Genomic DNA, 22,384 nt, shown 5'->3' on the forward strand with positions numbered 1-22,384 from the left:
CTACCCAAAGTGATCTACAGATTCAATGTAATTTCTATGAAAGTTCCAAAGGCTTTTTTCACAAAAATAGAAAAAAAAATCTAAATTTTATAATTAAACACAAAAATTCCTACATAGCCAAAGCAATCTTCAGAAAGAACAAAGCTGGAGGCATCATGCTCCCTGACTTTAAACTCTATTACAAAGCTATAGTAATCAAAACAATACAGTACTGGCGTAAGAAAAAGATACACAGACGAATGGAAGAGTACGGAGAACCCAGAAATAAACTCACATACAGTCAAGTAATTTTTGACAAGGGTGCCAAGAACACACAATGGGGAAAGGACAGTCTCTTCAATAAATGGTGTTAGGAAAACTGAATATCCACACGCAGAAGAATGAAACTGGACCCTTATCTTACACCATACACAAAAAACAACTCAAACTGAAGACATAAATGTAAGACCTGAAACCATAAAACTCCCAGAAGAAAACATAGGGGAGAAGCTCCTTGACACTGGCCTTAGCAATGATTTTTTGAATATGACACAAAAGCTCAGGCAACAAAAGCAAAAATAAACAAGTGGGACTACATCAAACTAAAAAACCTCTTCACAGTAAAGAAAACAATCAACAAAATGAAAAGGCAACTTACAGACTGGGAGAAAGTATTTGTATACCATAGATCTGACAAGGGATTAATATCCAAAATATACAAGGAACTCATACAACTCAATAACAAACAACCTGACTAAAAACATGAGTGAGGGACCTTAATAGACATTTTTTCCATAGAGATGGCCAACAGGTACATGAAAAGGTGTTCATCACTAACCATCATGGAAATGCACATCAAAACCACAATGAGGTATCATTTCATGCCTCTTAACATGACTATTATCTAAAACATACAAGAAAACAGTGTTGGTGAGGATGCAAAGAGAAAGAAACATTCGTAAACTATTGGTAGGAGTGTAAATTGGTACAGTCATTAAGAAAGATAGTATGCAGATTCCTCAAAAATGTAAAACCAAAGGGCCATATAATCCAGCAATCCAAGGAAATGAAATCAGTACTTTGAAGAGATACCTGCAGTCCCATGTTCAATGCAGCATTACTGACAATAGCCAAGATATGGAAACAACCTGAGGCTCCACTGATGGATGAATGGATAAAGAAACTGTAGTATGTGTACACAGTTGACCCTTAAACAACATGGGTTTGAACTTCTATGTGGATTTTTTCTATAAATATAGTACAGTACTGTAAACATTTATTTATGGTTTTCTTAATAACATTTTACACATAATATGTGTTAATCAACTATTTATATTATTAGTAAAGCTTCCAGTTAACAGTAGACAATTAGTAGTTAAATTTGGGGAGTCAAAAGTTATACAAAGATTTCTGACTGTGCAAGGGTGGGAGCTCCTAAACCCCTCATTGTTCCAGGGTCAACTGTCTATAACACATAGTAGTCATCCTTAAAAAAGGAGGATCCTGCTGTTTGTAATTGCACGGATGAAGCTAGATGATATCATGCTAAGGAAAATAAGTCAGATGCAGAAAGAAAAATAATTCATGATCTGAGTTATATGCAAAATCTAAAAACATGTAATATATGGAAGAGTAAAGAGGTGCAAGAAATGGACAGATGTTGGTCAAAGGATACAAAGTTGCAGTTTTACAGGATGAGTAAGTCTAAAGATCTAATACAGAGTATGATGACTCTATAGTTAGTAACACTGTACTGTATATTGGATGGTTGCTAAAAAACCTAGATTTCAGGTGCTCTCACCACAAGAAAGAAACAGAGAGAGGGAGGGAGGGAAAGAAAAGAAAAGAGGAAGGGAGGGAGGGAGGGAGGGAAGGAAACTATTTGAGGAGATGGATATTTTAATTAGTTTCACTACAGAAATCACTTCACTATGTATATGTATATCAAAGCATCACGTTTCACACTTTAATATACACAATTTCATTTTTTAGAATAATAAAGCCCACAACAGAAAAGGATATTTTATACTACAAAGTTATTTCCTTCTTTTTTAATTTCTAGGGTCCTCTTCTAAGATTAAAAAGTTACAGGGGCAATTGCACTACTGGGTATTTACCCCAAAGATACAAATGTAGGGATCCGAAGGGGTACGTGCACCCCGATGTTTATAGCAGCAATGTCCACAATAGCCAAACTATGGAAAGAGCCAAGATGTCCATCAACAGATGAATGGATAAAGAAGATGTATATACACACACAATGGAATATTATGCAGCCAGCCATCAAAAGGACTGAAATCTTGCCATTTGCAACGATGTGGATGGAACTGGAGGGTATTATGCTAAGCGAAGTAAGTCAGAGAAAGACATGTATCATATGACCTCACTGATATGAGGAATTCTTAATCTCAGGAAACAAACAGAGGGTTGCTGGAATGGTGGGGGGTGGGAGGGATGGGGTGGCTGGGTGATGGACACTGGGCAGGGTACGTGCTACGGTGAGCGCTGTGAATTGTGCAAGACTGTTGAATCACAGACCTGTACCTCTGAAACAAATAATACATTATATGTTAAAAAAAAAAAAAGGAAGAAGGTAACAGGAAGGGAAGAATGAAGGGGGGGAAATCGGAGGGGGAGATGAACCATGAGAGACTATGGACTCTGAGAAACAAACTGAGGGTTCTAGAGGGGAAGGGGGTGGGGGGATGGGTTAGCCTGGTGATGGGTATTAAAGAGGGCACGTACTGCATGGAGCACTGGGTGTTATACGCAAACAATGAATCATAGAACACTACATCAAAAACTAATGATGTAATGTATGGTGATTAACATAATAATTTAAAAAATTACACTCAAAAAAAAAAGTTTTCTGGAACTCTGATAGCATTGATTCTCTTTCCAAGACAATGAAAACCTACAGTTAAAGAAATGACATCAGGTTTACCATACCCTTAAGTAATCCTTGGTAACATAAGAAATCTTTTAATAAAATAGCCACTTGTACCAAAACTTTATATCCACAGAAATCCTACCCAAAAATCAGCAGCACCTCATTAACACAGTTATCAGTACATGTTTAGGTATTCTTATTTTAACACTGCAAATTATATATATAAAGGTTCTTTTTATAAACTAGGGAGAATATACCCCCTTCAAAGATGACCACTAAAAGCCTAGCCCTAACCTCCACAGGACAGAGGAGTTTTGTTTTGTGCTCCCACTCAGAGGCAATGAAGGAATACGTTCTAGTCAGACAGTTTCCCAGAAGAAATGATCAGCAATATACCATACAATGCCAGAGCCAAAGGGAGCCATAAAGACTATCTAAGAAAGACTGTGAGTGAAGATCATAAAATAAATTCATGCTTTCATGTACTGTCTACCCATCCCACTCAAAACATACATGAATGAGATAAAAAATAAATAAATAAAAAGAGAAAACAAGTAAGACAAGAATAGGCATTAAATGAAGTAACTATCTCCCTAGACCAGAACAGCAAACCTGCCGTCAGAGTTACAGTCAGAAATGCACTAAACTCTAGGTGAAAAAGAAGGCAACAGAAGAGGATTCTGGGGAGATGGTAGAGCAGAAAGCCCCCAGGAATGTGTCTCCCCATCTAGAGGATAACTGTTATCCCAGAATCTGTCTGCTGTAACTATTTTGGAACTTTGGAGACTGTTAAAGGCTTGCAACTTCCAGGGGAAGACTTGGAAGAGTAAGTCGTGGTTAATTTCAGTTAATTTCAGCTCTTAGAAGATTAGCAGCTATTCATCCTCCAGATACATGGCAGGCAGCTGTGTACCTGTTCCTGGAGCAGCTTGCAAAGGGCTTGTGGAAAGCAAGGTGGGCAAAAGGACCCTAGCCTCCAAATAGTGGAAATGTCTGTTACGACTGCTATTTCTGCTTCTGATCACAGAGGTGCAAAGAGGCAGGCAACCATTTTGTTGTACCTCCCCCAACTGTTGCAAACCCCTCCATCTCCAGCTGAAATGACTTCTAGGAAATTTAAGGAACTAGCACCCTTTTCCTCGCCTTCATTTTTTTGCTTTTTTCCCTTTCAGGAGCTAGACATTAAAGACTAGTCATTCAAGTGAGTGACTCTACCATGACTAGAACATGCATATATTGGAAAAATTAGAAAGTGATCATGCGTGCACAGGGCAAGGCTCAGAAAAACAAGAACAACAACTTGAGAAGACCTTAAGTTTAAACCCTCAGGCTTATCCTCAGCACAGAGACAGCCTACAACAATCAAAAAACAAAAACAATATCAAAAACCCAGCAAATCCTGGGTAAGGGGGAGAATTTGAGGTCCAGAGTTACCACATTATTAGACTAAAATGTCTCATGTTCAACGAAAAATCATAGGGCATACAAAGAAAGTATAGCTCATTCAAAGGAAAAACTAAATCTACAGAAGCTATCCCTAAAAAAGAACTTATAGCACATAAACTAGACAAAGACTTTAAAGCAACAGTCTTAAAGATGCTCAAAGAACTAAAGGAAGATGTGGAGAAATTAAGAAAGCAATGTGTGAACAAAATGTAAATATCAATAAGGAGATAGAAAACCTAAAAAGAAACCAAAAACAAATTCTGGAGCTGAAACGTACAATAACTAAAGTGAAAATTTCACTGGAGGGATTCAATGGCAAATTTAGGCAGGCATAAGAAAGAATCAGTGAATTCGAATATAGGACAACAGATATTAGTAAGTCTGAGGAAGAGAAAGACTGAAAAAAGTGAATAAAGCCTAAGGAATAGGGTGTGATACCATCAAGCAGAGTAACATATGTATCATGTGAGTCTCAGAAGGAGAAAAGAGAACAGGGCAGAGATTTGAAGAAATAATGCCTGAAAACCTCCCAAATTTCTTGCCTTGCAAGAAATGCTCAAGAGACACTAGGTAGCAGCCTGAAGCTATATGAAGAAATAAAGATCTCACTAAAGGTATATATGTGGGCAATTATAAAAGACAGTATTATTTTAACAATGATTGGTAACTATACTTTTTGTTTTCTCCATGATTTAAAAGATTTATACATTTAAAGAAAAAAATTATCAGCATAAAAGCAAGTATTAGTGTAACTTCAGTTTGTAACTCCAAATCTTGTTTTCTACATAATTTAAGAGACTAATACGTTTTTTTAAATTACCAGTTTATATTTTTGGGCACACAATGTATACAGATGTCATTCTGGGATATCAACAAGTGAGAAGGGGAGAATGGAGACTTAAAAGAGCAGTTTTCCTGTTACTGAAGTTAAGCTGGTATAAATTCAAATAAGAGTGTTGTAACTTCAGAATGCCAAATGTAATCCCCTCGATAAGCACAAATACAATAGCTACAGAATATAGATAAAAGGAAATGAGGAAGGAATTTAAACATTTCACTACCAAAAAAAAATGAACTGAACAGAAGACAGCAATGCAGGAAATGAAGGATGAAAAAGCTATATAAGGCACATACAAAACAAAGAGCACAATGACAGAAGTCCCTCCTTATCAGTAATTACTTTAGTAAGTGGATTAAACACTCCAATAAAAAAACGGAGACTGGCTGAATGGGTAAAAATACATGATCCAATTATATGATGTCTACACAAGACTCACTTGAAATCCAAAGACATAAACAGGATGAAAGTAAAAGGATAAAAGATGATATTCCATGCACACAGCAACCAAAACAGGACAGAGGTCGCTACACTAGTATCACACAAAACAGATTTTAAATCAAGAAAGGTCATGAAACATCAAGAGGACATCACACATTAATAAAAGCTTCAATGCAGGGATAATATGGAGTAATTACAAATATTTACATACCTAATGACAGACCATCAAAATATATGAAGCAATAACTGACAGAATTGAAGGTAAAATGAGATACTTCTACAATAATAAAGACTTTAATACCCCACTCACAATAATAAACAAAACAACCAGATAGTATGTAAGGAAATAGAGAAGGTTTAAACAACAAAACTAACTAGATCTAACAGACATAAAACAGAACACTATACCCAACAACAACAGAATACACATTATTCTCAAGTGCACATGGGACATTTTCTAAGATAAACCATACATTAGGGCCATAAATTAAGTCTCAATAGATTTTAAAAGATAGATATCATACAAGGTATCTTCTCTATCAACAATGGGAAAAAGTTAGAAATCAATAAAGAAGGAAACATGAAAAATTCACAAAACTGTGTAAATGAAACAACATACTTTTAAACAACCCTAGCTCAAAGAAGAAATCACAAGGGAAACTAGAAACTACGTAGAGATTAATGCAAATGAAAACAGAACATAACCAAAAATTATGGGACACAGCAAGAGCAGTGCCAAAGGGAAAATTTATAGCTATAAATGCTTATATTAAAAATCAAGATCTCAGGGGTTCCTGGGTGGCTCAGTCGTTAAGCATCCGCCTTCTGCTCAGGTCATGATCCCAGGGTTCTGGGATCCAGCCCCACATCAGGCTTCCCGCTCAGCAGGAAGCCCGCTTCTCCCTCTCCCACTCCCCCTGCTTGTGTTCACTCTCTCCCTGTCTCTCTCTGTTAAATAAATAAATAAATAAAATCTTTTAAAAAAAAAATCAAGATCTCAAATCAACAACCTAACTTTAGAACATAAAGAACTAGAAAAAGAGCAAACTAAACCCAAAGCTAGCAGAGGGAAGGAAATTAAATAAAGATTAGAGCAAAGAGATACGTGAAACAGAGAATAGAAAAACAGAGGAAATCAATTAAACCAAAGTTGGTTCTTCAATAAGGTCAACAAAATTGACAAAGCTTAAACTAGATGGACTAAAGAAAAAAGATAAATAAAACTCTAATTACCAAAATCATAAGTGGAAGTGGGGATTCTACAGAAATAAAAAGGATTTTAAGAGAGTGCTATGAACAACTGTATGTCAACAAATTAGATAACCTAAATGAAATGGACAAATTCCTAGAAATATAAAACCTACGAAGACTAAATCACAAATAAATAGAAATCACGAATAAATAGAAAATCTGAATACAACTGTAACTAGTGAGGAGACTGAATCAGAAAAAAAAAAAGAAAAGCCCTGGACTTGATGACTTCACTGGTAAATTTTACCAAACATTTAACAAAGAACTAATACCAATCCTTCTCAAACTTTTCCAAAAACTTGAAGGGGAGGGAACACTTCCTAACCCATTCTATGAGGCCCAATACTTTGATACCAAAGCCAGACAAAGATACTACAAGAAAGAAAATTAAAGACCAGTATCCTTTATGAATACCAATGCAAAATCCTCAGCAAAATACCAGCAAACAGAATTTGTTTTTAAAACATTTAAAATCAGGGGCACCTGGGTGGCTCAGTTAGGGTAGTGAGACTGAGCCCCGCAACTCTGCACTGGGTGTGGAGCCTGCTTAGGATTCTCCCTCTCCTTCTCCCTCTGTCCCTCCACAAACCCCTCTCCCCCCTCTGAAAAATAAATATAATAAAATAAAACATTGAAAATCAAGCTATATCAAGTATTTTGAGAAAAAAAATTAAGTCTGCTCTTCCCCCCAAATGTATTTCTTACCCATAGTTGCGAGCTAAGAAACTCAAAAAATTAAAAAAAAATTATTTTAAATAAGAATCACCATAAACACAGAAAATAACCCTCAATCTTCTCTCAAAATAGTTATCCTCATTGTTCTACAGGAAGAGGTTGGCAGAACGAAAAGCTCCAAGTATGTAGTCTGCCATTTCGAATAATTTTGCCAATGCTTCTGTAATAGCAAGAGCCAGAAAGCTAACTGCACACAGCTAAATTAAGTTACATTTTAAACCTCTATGCTGATGAAATTTACCAAAAAAGAACCCCACCACATACACTAACTTCTTGGGTAGTATGCCCAACTCCTCTTCATAAATTTATTTCTTGAAAGAATAAAAATAGCAAAAACTTTAGGGGCAACAGTGTGTCACAACAGGCTATTTGACAGGGTGTCCATATTTGCTCCGTGTTTGTCCTCAAGCAAGGAGCCGCCCTTAAAGTCCACAATCTTTTCCTGCTCTTTCTCTCTAGCCACAGTAACCTTTTGTATCCTCCTTTCACTAGCAGCATTCTGCCAAAGACTACAGGAAGTAAATTAATACACAGAACTTGCCCTTAGCAATTTCAGTTTGAGTACTGCAAATTATTTTACCAACACCTCAAGTGGTTAGCTAACTGCAGTCAAAAGCCAGATTTGATTTTACCCTAATATTTAAGGTTGTTTAGTGACTCTTACATGGCTTCTGTGTTTTCAGAGATTCGTTTCTTGTTTTGTATAAATAGATATGCAACACATCTGTTATTTCTAGAGAATTACAAAGTGAATTTCACAAACCATGCTTAAAAATAAAACATTAATACTCTTGTAGGAAATTGAAAGTACCAAGCAATGTGAAAAAGTTCAGGGATCATCCCTTCAAGTATAAATAAGGTTATGCAATATTATTTTCTTTCTTTCTTCTAACATTCCCCTAAAACTCTATTACGAGTTTACTTTGCATGCGCTTCAGGTACTGTTTTTCAGATTGCTGTCATATGGTCAATCCACTTGAATTATTTTCCTTTATGATATTTCTCTATTAGGATGGCTCATCTGTATGCTCTCTAAATTTCACAAATAATACTCAACCTTTTTGGCCAATCAATCCTTTGCAGAGAGGATGACAACATTACACCACTAATAATTCTATAAAGGTCCTATCAGTGTCTTTGAAGGAAAAGAAGTCAATATATTTAATTGGAAGATAACACACAACCATAGAATGTAAGCCCTCTAAGTGCTAGAACTTTTTTGGGGGGCAGTGCCCTAGTAACTAGAAAAGTGCTCAATAAGTATTTCCCAACACATGGAAACTGGTATATCTCAAAATAAACTTCTAATTTAAAAACAGTATTTTATTAAGTAATTAAATGTAGTAATAAATTCTTCTAGAGCACAGATTCTCATTCATCTTATGGTCTAACTAGGGAAACATCAACATTCACAAGATTGAGCTCCTGACAGAGGTGAACCACCAGACTAAAATATTAAAAAGGAACCAAAACACAACCACCACATTTTTAAAGGCTGTTTTAACACTGGCAAAACTGACAGAGAAGATTAAGTGTGCATATAAATTGCAATTCCATTTCTTTTTGAGGTATTTAGATACTCTTGACTACTCAGATGATGTACCAACGACAAATAGCAGCAAAAGCTACAGAACTTCCTGAAAAGGAAGCCTATAGTAATGTCATTACCAAACATTACTAGTAGACAGCTGGTACAAAGATGCTTTACATACTTTCAATTTAACAACTAGCAGACTCTCTAAAGGAAATTCCCACAATAAGACCAAATGCTCTAATTTTCAGTTGATTTTTAAATGTGCCTAAATGTAATGGTTAAGAATATATATTGGTTTTTATAATAATGCTTAATCTGAAATGTATAAATTAAAATTAAATTCTCAGATGTTTGACCTTTCTCTAATTGTGCCTTGCCAAAATTTTAATGTAACAAAACTTCATTTTTTTTCAAAACTTCATGTTTTTAGAGCACCAGCAATATGTGATATAGCAAAAAAATACAGACATGGTTTGAGACAATCAGGTAAATGCTAAAAAAAAATCTACTATCATTAATATAGAGTCAATCAGGCTTGAACACTGGCAATATCGGTTATGTTGTGTTCTAATCCATCCAAGCCACCAAAACAAACCATAAAATCTTATTAGGCCCAACATTACCCACATAGTATTTCTGCTCATATTTAACAGAAATCTATTCATGAAGGGAAAAAAATGAAAAATTCCCAATACAAAGCATTTTACAATACAAATGACCAGACCTATCAAAAAAGTCAATGTCATGAAAAACAAAAAAGGTGGAGGAAATATTCTAAATAAAATCAAGGGGCGCCTGGGTGGCTCAGTTGGTTAAGCGACTGCCTTCAGCTCAGGTCATGATCCTGGAGTCCCGGGATCGAGTCCCGCATAGGGCTCCCTCTGACCCTCCCCCTCTCATGTGCTCTCTCTCAAATAAATAAAATCTTTTTTAAAAAATAAATAAATAAAATCAAGAGACATTATCCACCAAATGCAATCTGCAAACTTTAACTGGATCTTGGGAAAACAGCTTATAGACATTTCAGGAATAAATGAGGAAATCTGAATATAAACTACATATTAGACATTACAGAATTATTATCTTGGGTGTGATAATGACATTATAATTATTTGGGGAAATGTTCTTGTTCGTAGAAGATGCAAAGTGAAATATGTAGAAGTATGATGACTGCAGCTTACTTTCCAAACAGTACAGCTTAGGAAAAAAAAAGTGTATCAACACAATATTAATATAGCAAAATGTTAATAACTGGTTAATAGAGAGGCAATTAATAGTATTCCTTTTTTAAAAATACTATTCTTCAGTGTATTATTCTTTCAACATTTCTGCAGATTTGCAGTTTTTCCAAATAAAAGATGAGAGGAAAACAATGTCATTAGGTCAGTTAAGTTTCTTATTTTTTTTAAAGAATTTATTTATTTGAGAGAGAGAATGCACACGTGTGAGCACAAGTAGGGGGAGGGCAGAGGAAGAAGCAGCAGACTCCCCACTGAGCTAGGAGCTAGAAGCCTGATGAGGGGCTCAATCCCAGGACCCTGAGATCAGGACCCAAGCCGAAGTGGGATGCTTAACCAGCTGAGCTAATCAGGCGCCCCCCTTCATATTTCAATTCAATTCAGTAAAAAATTCCAAAATCTAAAGTTGGTTAACACAATGAAAATTTCATTTTGTAAATCACTTATGGCTTAAAGTAATAACTTAATTGATTCTTGTTACAGATACATTTTAGATAACTTGGATTATAAAGCAAATTTCAATAAAGCTGATCTTACTGCATGGATTTCTATTATAAAATCTGAGTTACTGTTGCATTTTTGAAGACCTAAAAAAATTTTAAAGACTTTAAGAGAGTTTAAAAAAATTCTGGCATAATAAAGATAGTTAAGTAGTTATCCTAATGAAACAGTAGGTGTTCTCATAGCGGGAGGATTTTTACAATGCTTCCCAAAGGCAAGAAGATCCTCCCACTACTTTACCTCATTCTATTTCCGAGACACATTAGGACTTGGAATACCTGATAATACATGCAAAGGTCCACAAATTTAATTGATCACTCTCTTTCTACTAGGGAAATCCATTATCTAACAAAGCTAGGTTACAACAATTTACAGAGATAAGTAAAACTGAGACACTAAAAACAATAAAGACCATCTTATATAGGTACACATAGGTTGGGAAGCAATTTCATATTCATTAGCATATCTGACTATCCTGAAAAGAAGGGAGGGGAGAATGATCATCATTCTCCTTTCAAAAAATGAAGGAAAAATAAAAGTCAAAGAAGTAATTTTCCTAGTATCATCAATTTTATGTATTTCAGATGAAATATTCCTGCCTTTGAAGTAGTGTCCCATTTCTTGTCCATAAAATGAAAACTATGTAGTCAATGGCTATAGTAATAAATACAATAAAGCAATTAGATATCTACTCCCATACCCCTCTAAAATACCAAAAGACAACAGCCCACTATGAATATATTATATATATATAATATTAGAAATATTTCATTTTGCAACATATTGCTCAGTCTATGAAAGAAAAAAGCCATTAGGAGTATCCTTTCTTAATGTCTCCTCCCACATTTCAACTTTTCTTGAAACAATGAAATCTCTACATAGCCTGAAAAAAAAAAAAAGAATAGAGCTAATCAATTCTATTAAGATACATATTTTTTAAACATCTTAAGATCTCCACCTGTTGACAACATCTCACAACTGCTGTCAGAAGCTGGTGGTTGTTCTGTTGGCTTGAGGAGACAACTGCAACTCATATATTTCCAACAACAAACATTTAAAAATCACCTGAGTGTTGTCTAAAAACCTTCACTGACACTGTCTGCTAAGACCAAGACGCGTCCTGCATGGAAACGTGAAGAATGGTATCAGGAAAGGAGAAAATCCCTGGAGGCAACACTGGGATATTCTGTTAAGAAATGCTACATTACTAATATACTAAGGTGTACAGAGGTAATATAGTATGGAAAAATATGTAAATTAATGGCTCTGGATCTAAAAGTTATTCAGAACAGTCAGACTTTGAATAGGAAGACATTTATTTTTTTTAAAGATTTTATTTATTTATTTGAGAGAGAGAGAATGAGAGATAGAGAGCACGAGAGGGAAGAGGGTCAGAGGGAGAAGCAGACTCCCTGCTGGGCAGGGAGCCCGATGTGGGACTCGATCCTGGCACCCCAGGATCATGACCTGAGCCGAAGGCAGTCGCTTAACCAACTGAGCCACCCAGGCGCCCTGAACAGGAAGACATTTTAGAAATACCTTTATCAATTTATTATATTTATATTTCCCTTTTAAAATATGGCCAAGAAATAGATATTTTAAAATATCATTTCTAATTAATGCTGAAAGAGTTCTTTCAAAAACTGTAATCAAATGATAAAAAAGCACAGTGTCACACACAATTTAATCGGAATTTTTGTTGTTGTTAGAAAAAAATACCAAATTTCTCCTAAAAAATAGGTGCCAAAGTATTTATAATTATATCACCTAGTAGTAATAACACAGGAAACAGACATTCACATTCTGCTGCTAGGAACATAAATAACTATTTTTTGCAGTACATTCATTAAAAATGTACATAACTTCTGACCCAGAAATTTCACTTATAGGAACTGGTGCAAGGAAATAATCAGAGATGAATGTAAAGCAGTCCAGCCTAACAGTGTTTATATCAAAAAAAAAGTAAACTAGAAAAAAAACTAATAAATATTAGTTAAGTAAATAAAATGTTAAATAAATGCTATACCAAATAAAATGAAATAAAATTATTCCAAATCGTAATATGCAGTTACTTCAACAATGATATAGAAATATGTTCACTGTTATTGGTAACTAAAGAGAGAATACCCTGAACAAAACAATACATTTATAAATTTTAAATAAACTCTTTCAATATATATAAGTTTTAATGTTCATTAAAAAAACTATAAGGTTATATGATAGCACATTAATTAATTAATTAGTTAAGGCAATCTCTACAGGATGGAGGGGACAAATTTTTTCTCCTATTTGATTTCCAGAATCTTCTACAAAAAATATATTTAATTTGTTATATCCATATGAAGGAAATTGTATTACAGTATTCTGTGTGCTCAGAGCTGTTCTTTATGAAATTTTATTAAATTATAATGAAATAATATAAATATAAAACCTTTTTAGGAAATCACTGTATGAAATGTTTCAAAATAAATGGGGGGTAAGCTGATTTCCTTATTAATTTAATTAGAAAAACAGGACCAAGAATCAATGAATCCAACTCAAATAAGAGCTATGCGGCAATTACAGAGAAAACGCAGGTTGAAACAAGAGGCGGCAGACTCAAGGAAAGGTCTCCAAGAAATTGGAGGTTTTGATGAACTATATGACATACTTAAAATACTGGAAAAACTGAGAAAAATAAAAGAAGAACTAAATAAGTATAGTTTAGAAAGAGTTAACATTGTTAAGATGTCAATTCTTCCCAAACTGACCTACGGATTCAAAGCAATCACAATCAAAACCCCAAAACCCCAGGGAAATGAACAAACTGATTCTAAAAGGTATGTGGAAATATAAAGGGCCAAGAATAGGGAAGACTCTAATACTACAGCTATCAAGGTTTATTAAAAAGTTACAGTAATTAAAACTGTAATATGGGCAAAAAGATTTTTTAAAAAAAATACATTAGCTGAATAGAATATAAGTCCAGAAATAGACTTACACATACACACCTACCTACATATGCTGCTGATGCAACTGCAAAATTATACAGCCAATATGGAAAACACTTTGACCATTTCTTAAAAAGTTAAAAATAAGCTTATCAAATAACCTGGCCATTCCAGTCCTAGGTATACACCCAAAAATATGAAAACACAGGTCCAAACAATGACTACTATGTGAATGTCTATAACAGCATTATACATACTAGCCAAAATTGGAAACAATCCAAGTATCTATCAATTAGTGAATAGCTAAACAAAATGGGGTGTGTGTGTGTGTGTGTGTGTGTGTGTGTCCATACCATGGAATATTACTCACCAATAAAAGGAATGGATTACTGATACATGATAGAACATGTATGAACTTCAAAAACATGTGCTAAGTGAAAGCCAGGCAAGACTACATATTGTTTTAAGAGTACATTTTTACAACATGTCCAGAAAAGGCAAATTTATAGAGACATAAAGCTGATGACTGCCCTAGGCAACAGAGATTGACTGCAAACAAATACAGAAAACTCATTGGATTAATAGAAATATTCTTTTTTTTTAAATATTGTATTTATTTATTTGAGAGAGAGAATGAGATAGAGAGAGCATGAGAGGTGGGAGGGTCAGAGGGAGAAGCAGACTCCCCGCCGAGCAGGAAGCCCAATGCAGGACTCAATCCCAGGACTCCAGGATCATGACCTGAGTCGAAGGCAGTTGCTTAACCAACTGAGCCACCCAGGCGCCCCTAATAGAAATATTCTAAAACTAAACTGTGCTGACAGTCGTGTAAACCTAAAATTTGCTAAAAAAAAAAAAAAACATTTAATTATGCATTACAAATGGACAATATTTAGTGATACATAAGTTATGCCTCTCAAAAGTATTTAGCAAGGGAAAGCAAGCAGGAAGCTATAAATGAAATGTCTGGTAATGTACTGGTAATAGTTGAGGCTAGGTAACAGCAAAGAAGAATTCACTCTTCTAATCCCTATTTTCATCTATGCTTGAAAATTTTTCATAATAAAAATTTTTAAATAAGAAAACAAGTAACTTTTTTTATTTTTTTTAAGATTTTATTTATTTATTTGACAGAGAGACACACAGTGAGAGAGGGAACACAAGCAGGGGGAGTGGGAGAGGGAGAAGCAGGGAGCCCGATGTGGGGCTCGATCCCAGGACCCTGGGATCATGACCTGAGCCGAAGGCAGACGCTTAATGACTGAGCCACCCAGGTGCCCCCAAATAACATTTTTTAATTGGCAAAATATTTGAACACTTTATGAAAGAATATGTACCAAGAGCAAATAAACACATGAAAATGATGCTTAACATCATTAACTATTAGGTAAATGTAAATTAAAACCACAATGAATACCACTGTGAACCTATTACAATATCTGAAATTGAAGACTATATCCAGTGTTGGGGAGAACGTAGAACAACTGATACTCTCATATACTGCTGGTGGGAATATAAAATGGTACAACTTCTTTAGAAAATAATTTGGCAGTTACTTCAGAAGACCCAGCCATTCTACTCCTATGTATTTACCCAAGAGAAATGAAACCATCTGTCCACACAAAAATGTTCATAGCAGCTTTATTTATAATATCTAAAATAAAAACAACTCAAATGTCCATCAAGAGGTGAATGGATAAACAAATTGTGGTATATTCATACAAGAGAATATTGTTCAGCACAAAAAAAATGACCTATTTGATACACACAACACAAACTGTAAGATAATTATGCTGATGAAAGAAGCCAGGTAAGAAAGAGTACATACCATATAATCCCATTTATATAGAATTAAAATTCTAAGAAATGCACACTAATCTATAGTGATAAAAAGTAGATTAGTGATTGCCTGAGTGATAATGGGGAAAAGACAATCAGGGGTGAGTGACAGGAAGAGATTATAATAAGACATGAGGAAACTCTTGGTTGCTACAGACATGTTCTTATCTTGATTGTGATGATAGTTTCACAAGTATGTAACCCACAAGGCTGGGTTTTTTTGTTTTTTTAAGATTCTATTTTTAAGTAATCTTTACACCCAACGTGGGGCTCAATCTCACAACCCCAAGATCTGGAGTTGCAAGTTCTACTGTCTGAGCCAGCCAGGCACCCCGAAGGCTATTTAAGAAAAAAGTCAGTATAGGGTGCCTGGGTGGCTCAGTCGTTAAGCATCTGCCTTCGGCTGAGGTCATGATCCCGGGGTCCTGGGATCGAGTCCCACATCGGGCTCCCTGCTCAGCAGGAGGCCTGCTTCTCCCTCTCCTACTCCCCCTGCTTGTGTTCCTGTTCTCGCTGTGTCTCTCTCTGTCAAATAAATAAATAAAATCTTAAAAAAAAAAAAAAGAAAAAAGTCAGTATAGTGAATACTTGAGTAAGAGTGAGAGCAGTAAAGGAGGAGGGCACAAGTGGGATTTTTGGGGTGGTGTTAATGTTCTGTTTCTTGACCTGGGTACTAGTTATATGGGTGTGTTCACTTTGAAAATTCATGGAGCTGTACCTAGGATCTATACACTTTTCTATACGCATGTTATACATCAATTTTTAAACAGCTTATTAAAAAGAAAATAGGATATTACTATACATTAATCAAATGTCACTTTTTAATTTTAGACAATACCAAGTGTTAGCAAAGATGTGGAGCAACTAGAACTCTCATACATTGCTGCTGAGCATCATGTAAACTGGGAGAATCACTTTGGAAAACCAGTTGTAACTATTAAAGTGCTAACATACATATATACCCCCCAGTGACCCAGCAGTTCTACTCCCAGGTGTTTACCTAACAGAAATGCATCCATATGTCCACCAAAAAACATGTATAACAGTTTTCCTTAGAAGCAACGGTCAAAATCATCCAAAACTGGAAGCAACTCAAATTTTAATCATCAGTAAACTGGAAAACAAACTGATATATTCATTCAGTGGATATTATAGAGTAATGAAAAAGAGTAAGCTACTCCTACACACAACATATATGAAGCTCAAAACTTAATGGTGAATGAAAGAAATCAGACACAGAAGAGTACACAATACATGATACCATTTAATTTAAATTCAAAAACAGTAAACAATCCAAAGGTAACTATTCTGATAAGAATCAGTGTACTGGTTACCATTGGAAGGTAGGAGTAATGACACTTCTTGGACCCTGGTAATGTTCTACATCTTAATCTGAATAGTAGCTACAGGACTGTGTTCACTTCATAAAAATTATCAAACAGTATACTCAAGATTTGTCCATCTTACTGTATATATGCTGTATTTCAATTTCTAAATCTTTTTCCTTTAACCTCTACACACAATGTGGGGTTTGAATTCATGATCTCAAGATCAAGTTGCATGCTCTACCAACTAAGCCAGCCAGGCACCCCTATTTCAATTTTTAAAATCTACCCCCCCCCAAATTTCACCCCTATACTGAGCCAGAGAAAGAAAGAAAAAGAAATAATGTAAATAGTCCAGCTGTCCTCTCTGACCACATCCCATCACCAGTGAGTGTATTTCCTCAGACAGCAAATGCAAGTAATAAACCTGACATAATCAGCACATACTAGCAAATCCACAGATAGAATGTTAGTCATCTGAGGGGTTTCTCTACTATTGATAAGATGTAAAAACACTGTTGAGGCAGCTAAAGAAGAGTGTAGAGATACTTCGTCTATATCATCAAGAAATAAATTGAATAACTGTCAAAATATTGAAGAGTAAGAACAGAAAAATCACTTAAAAAGTAAATATGACAACAAGAAGAATCTACACACTCTCCATTGGGACATGCTTGTCCCAAGCAGAGAGACAGTGGAACACTTTAATTTCTGAATATTATTATTCTATGAAATTTTAAAATATACATTAGGTATCTTATACAGTTTATACATTATTATATAGAACTGTATAAACAAAACCAGGTATAATTTACTTAAAAGACATTTAAAGAAATTTTTCAAGAATAAATTAGACTGCTCTGTAAAATGCAATTCTACTGTACTACACACATACATATATACACAAAAATACATATATCTACATACAAATAACACAAATATATGTTATAAACACACAAACACACATAAAAACATATATATATATATGCACTTAATAGAACGAGATAGAAGTCTATATCATTTAGAGTTAGAAAAATAACAAAAGTACTAAAATAGTGCCAAATTACACTGGAAAGAGTAGGCCAAAAGGAATGGCTTAGGAAGCTAATTTCTTATTTATTATAAGAAATAATCCAGCAATAATGTCTAGAGTTGACAAATCATGAATCAATTATAAGCACATTATTTAAAGATACGGAAATGATCACCAGGAGAACCAAAATAGTCATCTACTTTTAATCTTTTCTCTGAGGATATTGATTGCGATTGGGACAAAGGACTGCTAATTTTCATGCAATTTAATGTACTGTCTTGTATTTTTAATCAAGAGCCTGTCCTATTTGATTATTAAAACTTTAAATCATGTTCCAGACAAATATATCATACAAAAATTTTCACTTCATATAAATTTTAAAAGATCATATACTTTGGTCCCAGTGGAAACATATCTATAATAACTGCCCTATTTCACAGGTTTATTGAGAGGATTACATCAGATAATTTATGTAAAATAATTAGCAAAATGCCTAGTACACGATTCAATAAATTTTAGCTTTCATTATATTTGCATAGAATAAGGTTCAACACTAATTATTAGAACTGACACTAATTCATTATGTAAAGTACCTGATAAATAAGCACTCAATAACTAATGACTGAATTAACTAATTAATGAGTCTATCTAGCTTTCAAGAAATAGATAATTACCTTCTAAGATTACCAAATAAAATAGTTACCTTGTTAACTACAGTGAAATCAGAATAAAACTAAAATCAAAACCTAACATTTATAATTTTGGGAGTGGGAGGAGATCAATTTTAGAATTCTATTCCACATAGAAAGTAATTGCTTACAAGGGCCAAAATTTCCAAATCATGTCAAACTGTTTTTATACAAGGAAAGGTAGTTATTAATTCTTAACATATCTACAAAATGATATACCAACATAATTTTTCTTGGCACATTTAGTTATCTGGGAGCAAATAAGATTCTAATTAAAATAAAAGAAGGAAATGCTTAAATTTCCCTAGAAATAGCACTACACCATCCATTGAAAGTACATCATTCTCTATCAACAGGGACCTAAATAGAAATAAATGCCTCACTGGATAAAATAAAATTAACCTTCCATAATACTGCAGAGAATAGGATATATAAGAGAATGAATACACAGCTGACCCTTCAACAATGCGGGGATTAGGGGTGCCAACCCCCAGTGTAGTCAGAAATCCACATATAACTTTGACTCCCTAAAAATTTAATTACTAAAAGCCTACTGCTGACCAGAAGACTTACTGATAATATAAGCAGTCAATTAACACATATTTTGTATATGTATTATATACTGTATTTTTACAAAAAAGTAACCCCTAAAGAAAATGTTAGTAAGAAAACTGAGGAAGAAGAAATACATTTACAATACTGTACATAAATTTAATGGGGGGGGAACCCATGTATAGGCAGAACCATGCAGTTCAAAACCATGTTGTTCAAGGGTCAAGTATATATATTTATAAAATATATGCCTTATTATTTACACTTGTAAATACTTTACAAATTCTATAAATATTATCTTCTCTCCAAAGGTTCATAACCTTCACTGTAGTAAGGAGCAACTTCCCTCCTCATCTAGAGATTCAAATGGAGTAAAAGGAGGATCAAAGTGAGACAGCCAGAATTAAAAAGAAAAACAGGATGCCGGGATAAAGTTTCTCTCCAACAACCATATCTGCCTTTAAGCAAAAGAGAGGTATACCTAGAATGGTCACCTCAATTTCCAAGCTTACCTGTGCATACTCTCTTTCAATGGCAGCCTTCTTCTGACTGAATGTCCTAAAAACACAAATAAAAATTCATTACTAGAAGTATAACAATAATTTTATGTAAATTTATCAACCACCCTCAGATACTACCTGGTAAACTGTGTTCAGGGAAAGGACAATATTTTATTCATTTATGTTCCTAGGTACTGCTGACAAAAAACTCTGGAGTCAGAAAATCAAATCAAACATTCAAATCCTGCCTCCACCATGTACTAGCTGAATGACCTTGGTCAAGTCACTTGACTTCTCTGTGTCTCAAAATGGGATAGTAACAGTATCCACACCATCGAGATGGTGTAAAATTTACTTAATTAAATATATTAAGTGCTCATTACACTGTCTAGCACACAGTAAAACTATATATGTTAGCTACTTTTATGACAATGGCTAATGCATAGTAGGCACTAAAAAATGTTTATTGAACTTAACCAATATAGAGGGAACTATAGAAAACAAAGTTAAAATTAAATTTGGGGGGCACCTGTCTGTCTCAAATGGTAAAGCATGTAACTCTTGATCTTGGGGTTGTAAGTTCGAGCCCCAGGTTGGGTGTAGATTACTTAAAAATAAAATCTTTATTAAAAAAAATCAGGGGTGCCTGAGTGGCATAGTCAGTTACATGTCTGACTATTGGTTTTGGCTAAGGTGGTGATTTCAGGGTCGTGAGATCGAGGCCCACATGGGACTCCATGCTCAGTGCACAGTCTGCTTCAGACTGTCTCTCCCACTGCCCCCACCACACACTCTCTTTCTCTCGCTCTCTCTAAAACGAATAAAATTTTTAAAAAAGAAGAAAATCAAATTTTGACCAGCTTAGCAACATGAAAAATAGTCGTATCAATTCCTTCATTCCAGTCCTTTGTAACAAGAGTTACAAAACAAAGTACAAGGCCACTAATGTGGTATGATGGGTGCACCCTTTCCATACATGTATTATATTTTATAGATTCTACAGTAACACTTTTCACATTTTAACATTTATGATACTGGGATTCATCTTTTAATAACGATCAGCAGTATTTTCTTCTACCTTAACAGTACATGAAATAGAATTACACCTTATAAACCATAGGCAAAGTAGTCAATGAAATATGGTAATATTGACAATTTAGCTTAAGACTTTTCTATTAGGAGCCAGGCATCTGTACTCTTTTTTTTTTTTTTAAGATTTATTTATTTATTTAAGAGAGTGAGAATGAGAGAGAGAGTACATGAGAGGGGGGAGGATTAGAGGGAGAAGCAGACTCCTCACTGAGCAGGGAGCCCGATGCGGGACTCGATCCCGGGACTCCAGGATCATGACCTGAGCCGAAGGCAGTTGCTTAACTGACTGAGCCACCCAGGCGCCCCAGGCATCTGTACTCTTAAAAGCATTTCACTTAGGCAGAAATATCAGAATAAAAAGTGAAAAATATAAAGAAAAGGGTGGGATTGGGAAAAAAAGACAATTTAAGCCAAAACTTCCACTTTAACAATTATTTAAATTTACCAACATGACTATTCATTTCTTATATAAGAAAAACTACTATTTAAGCTCTTACTACATTTGTTTTGAGTGAATAACTGTTATTTAGCCTTAAAAAGGAAATACCAACACATATGCTATAACAAGGATGAACCCTGAAGACATTACACTGAATGAAGTCAGTCAGTCACAGACAAATACTCTAGGATTCCATTTATATGAAGTACTTAGAGTAGTCAAAATCATATTGATGGAAAGAATGGAGGTTGCGAGGGGCTGGAAGGAAAGGATCAGAGGAGTCATTATTTAACCAGTACAGTTTCAGTTTTACAAGATGAGGGGTTCTGGAGATAGACAATGGTGATACCTGCAGAACAATATGAAGTACTTAATACCACTAAACTGTACACTTAAAAATGGCTAAGACAGTACATTTTATGTCATACATATTTTACTACAGTAAAAAAATGGAAAAAATAAAGTAGAGCAAGACCCTTTTCTCCTTAAGGGGTACTGCACATTTGAAAGCATTTAACACAGTCCTTTAAAATACAATTAGTCTAGGGCGCCTGGGTGGCTCAGTTGGTTGGGCGACTGCCTTCGGCTCAGGTCATGATCCTGGAGTCCCGGATTGAGTCCCGCATCGGGCTCTCTGCTCAGCGGGGAGTCTGCTTCTCCCTCTGACCCTCTTCCCTCTCGTGCTCTCTATCTCTCATTCTCTCTCTCAAATAAATAAATAAAATCTTTAAAAATAAAATAAAATAAAATAAAATTAGTCTACTGCCCTTAAAACATATAAACTATGTATTATATATGCATATATAAATATACTGTATGCATTTATATACTGTTTTATATAGCGCGTGCGCGCGCACACACACACACACACACACCCCAAAATAGTAATTAAGTTTTCTCTGGATAGCAGAATTACAGGCTTTCAACTTTCTTCGTTTACTTTCTATTATTTTCTGATGTTTTAGTAAGAATACCTATCATTTTTTTAAAAATTGAAGTCCTTATTTTTAAATAAATACACACACATAAACACATGCATACACGTTTTATGCACCCATGTTGTTTTACTAAAATTGTACCAGAAATTATTACGACTAGTACTACCAAATATGTGATCTTCCCATCTACCATA

General features: G+C 34.7%; 1 protein-coding gene across 1 annotated transcript in view; it reads right to left on the minus strand.

The window, feature by feature from the left end:
* Positions 1–22,384, minus strand: part of FCHSD2 (FCH and double SH3 domains 2) — a 244,164-nt gene that overhangs the window by 179,709 nt on the left and 42,071 nt on the right. The window contains exon 3 of the mRNA XM_073879594.1: positions 19,734–19,779. Within this exon, the coding sequence (XP_073735695.1) occupies positions 19,734–19,779 (46 nt within the window). The remainder of the gene's footprint in view (positions 1–19,733; positions 19,780–22,384) is intronic.

This window comes from Callorhinus ursinus, unplaced genomic scaffold (assembly GCF_003265705.2).
Source record: "Callorhinus ursinus isolate GAN/ISIS: 27379988/994484 unplaced genomic scaffold, GSC_fseal_2.0 scaffold35, whole genome shotgun sequence".
Taxonomy (NCBI): domain Eukaryota; kingdom Metazoa; phylum Chordata; class Mammalia; order Carnivora; family Otariidae; genus Callorhinus; species Callorhinus ursinus.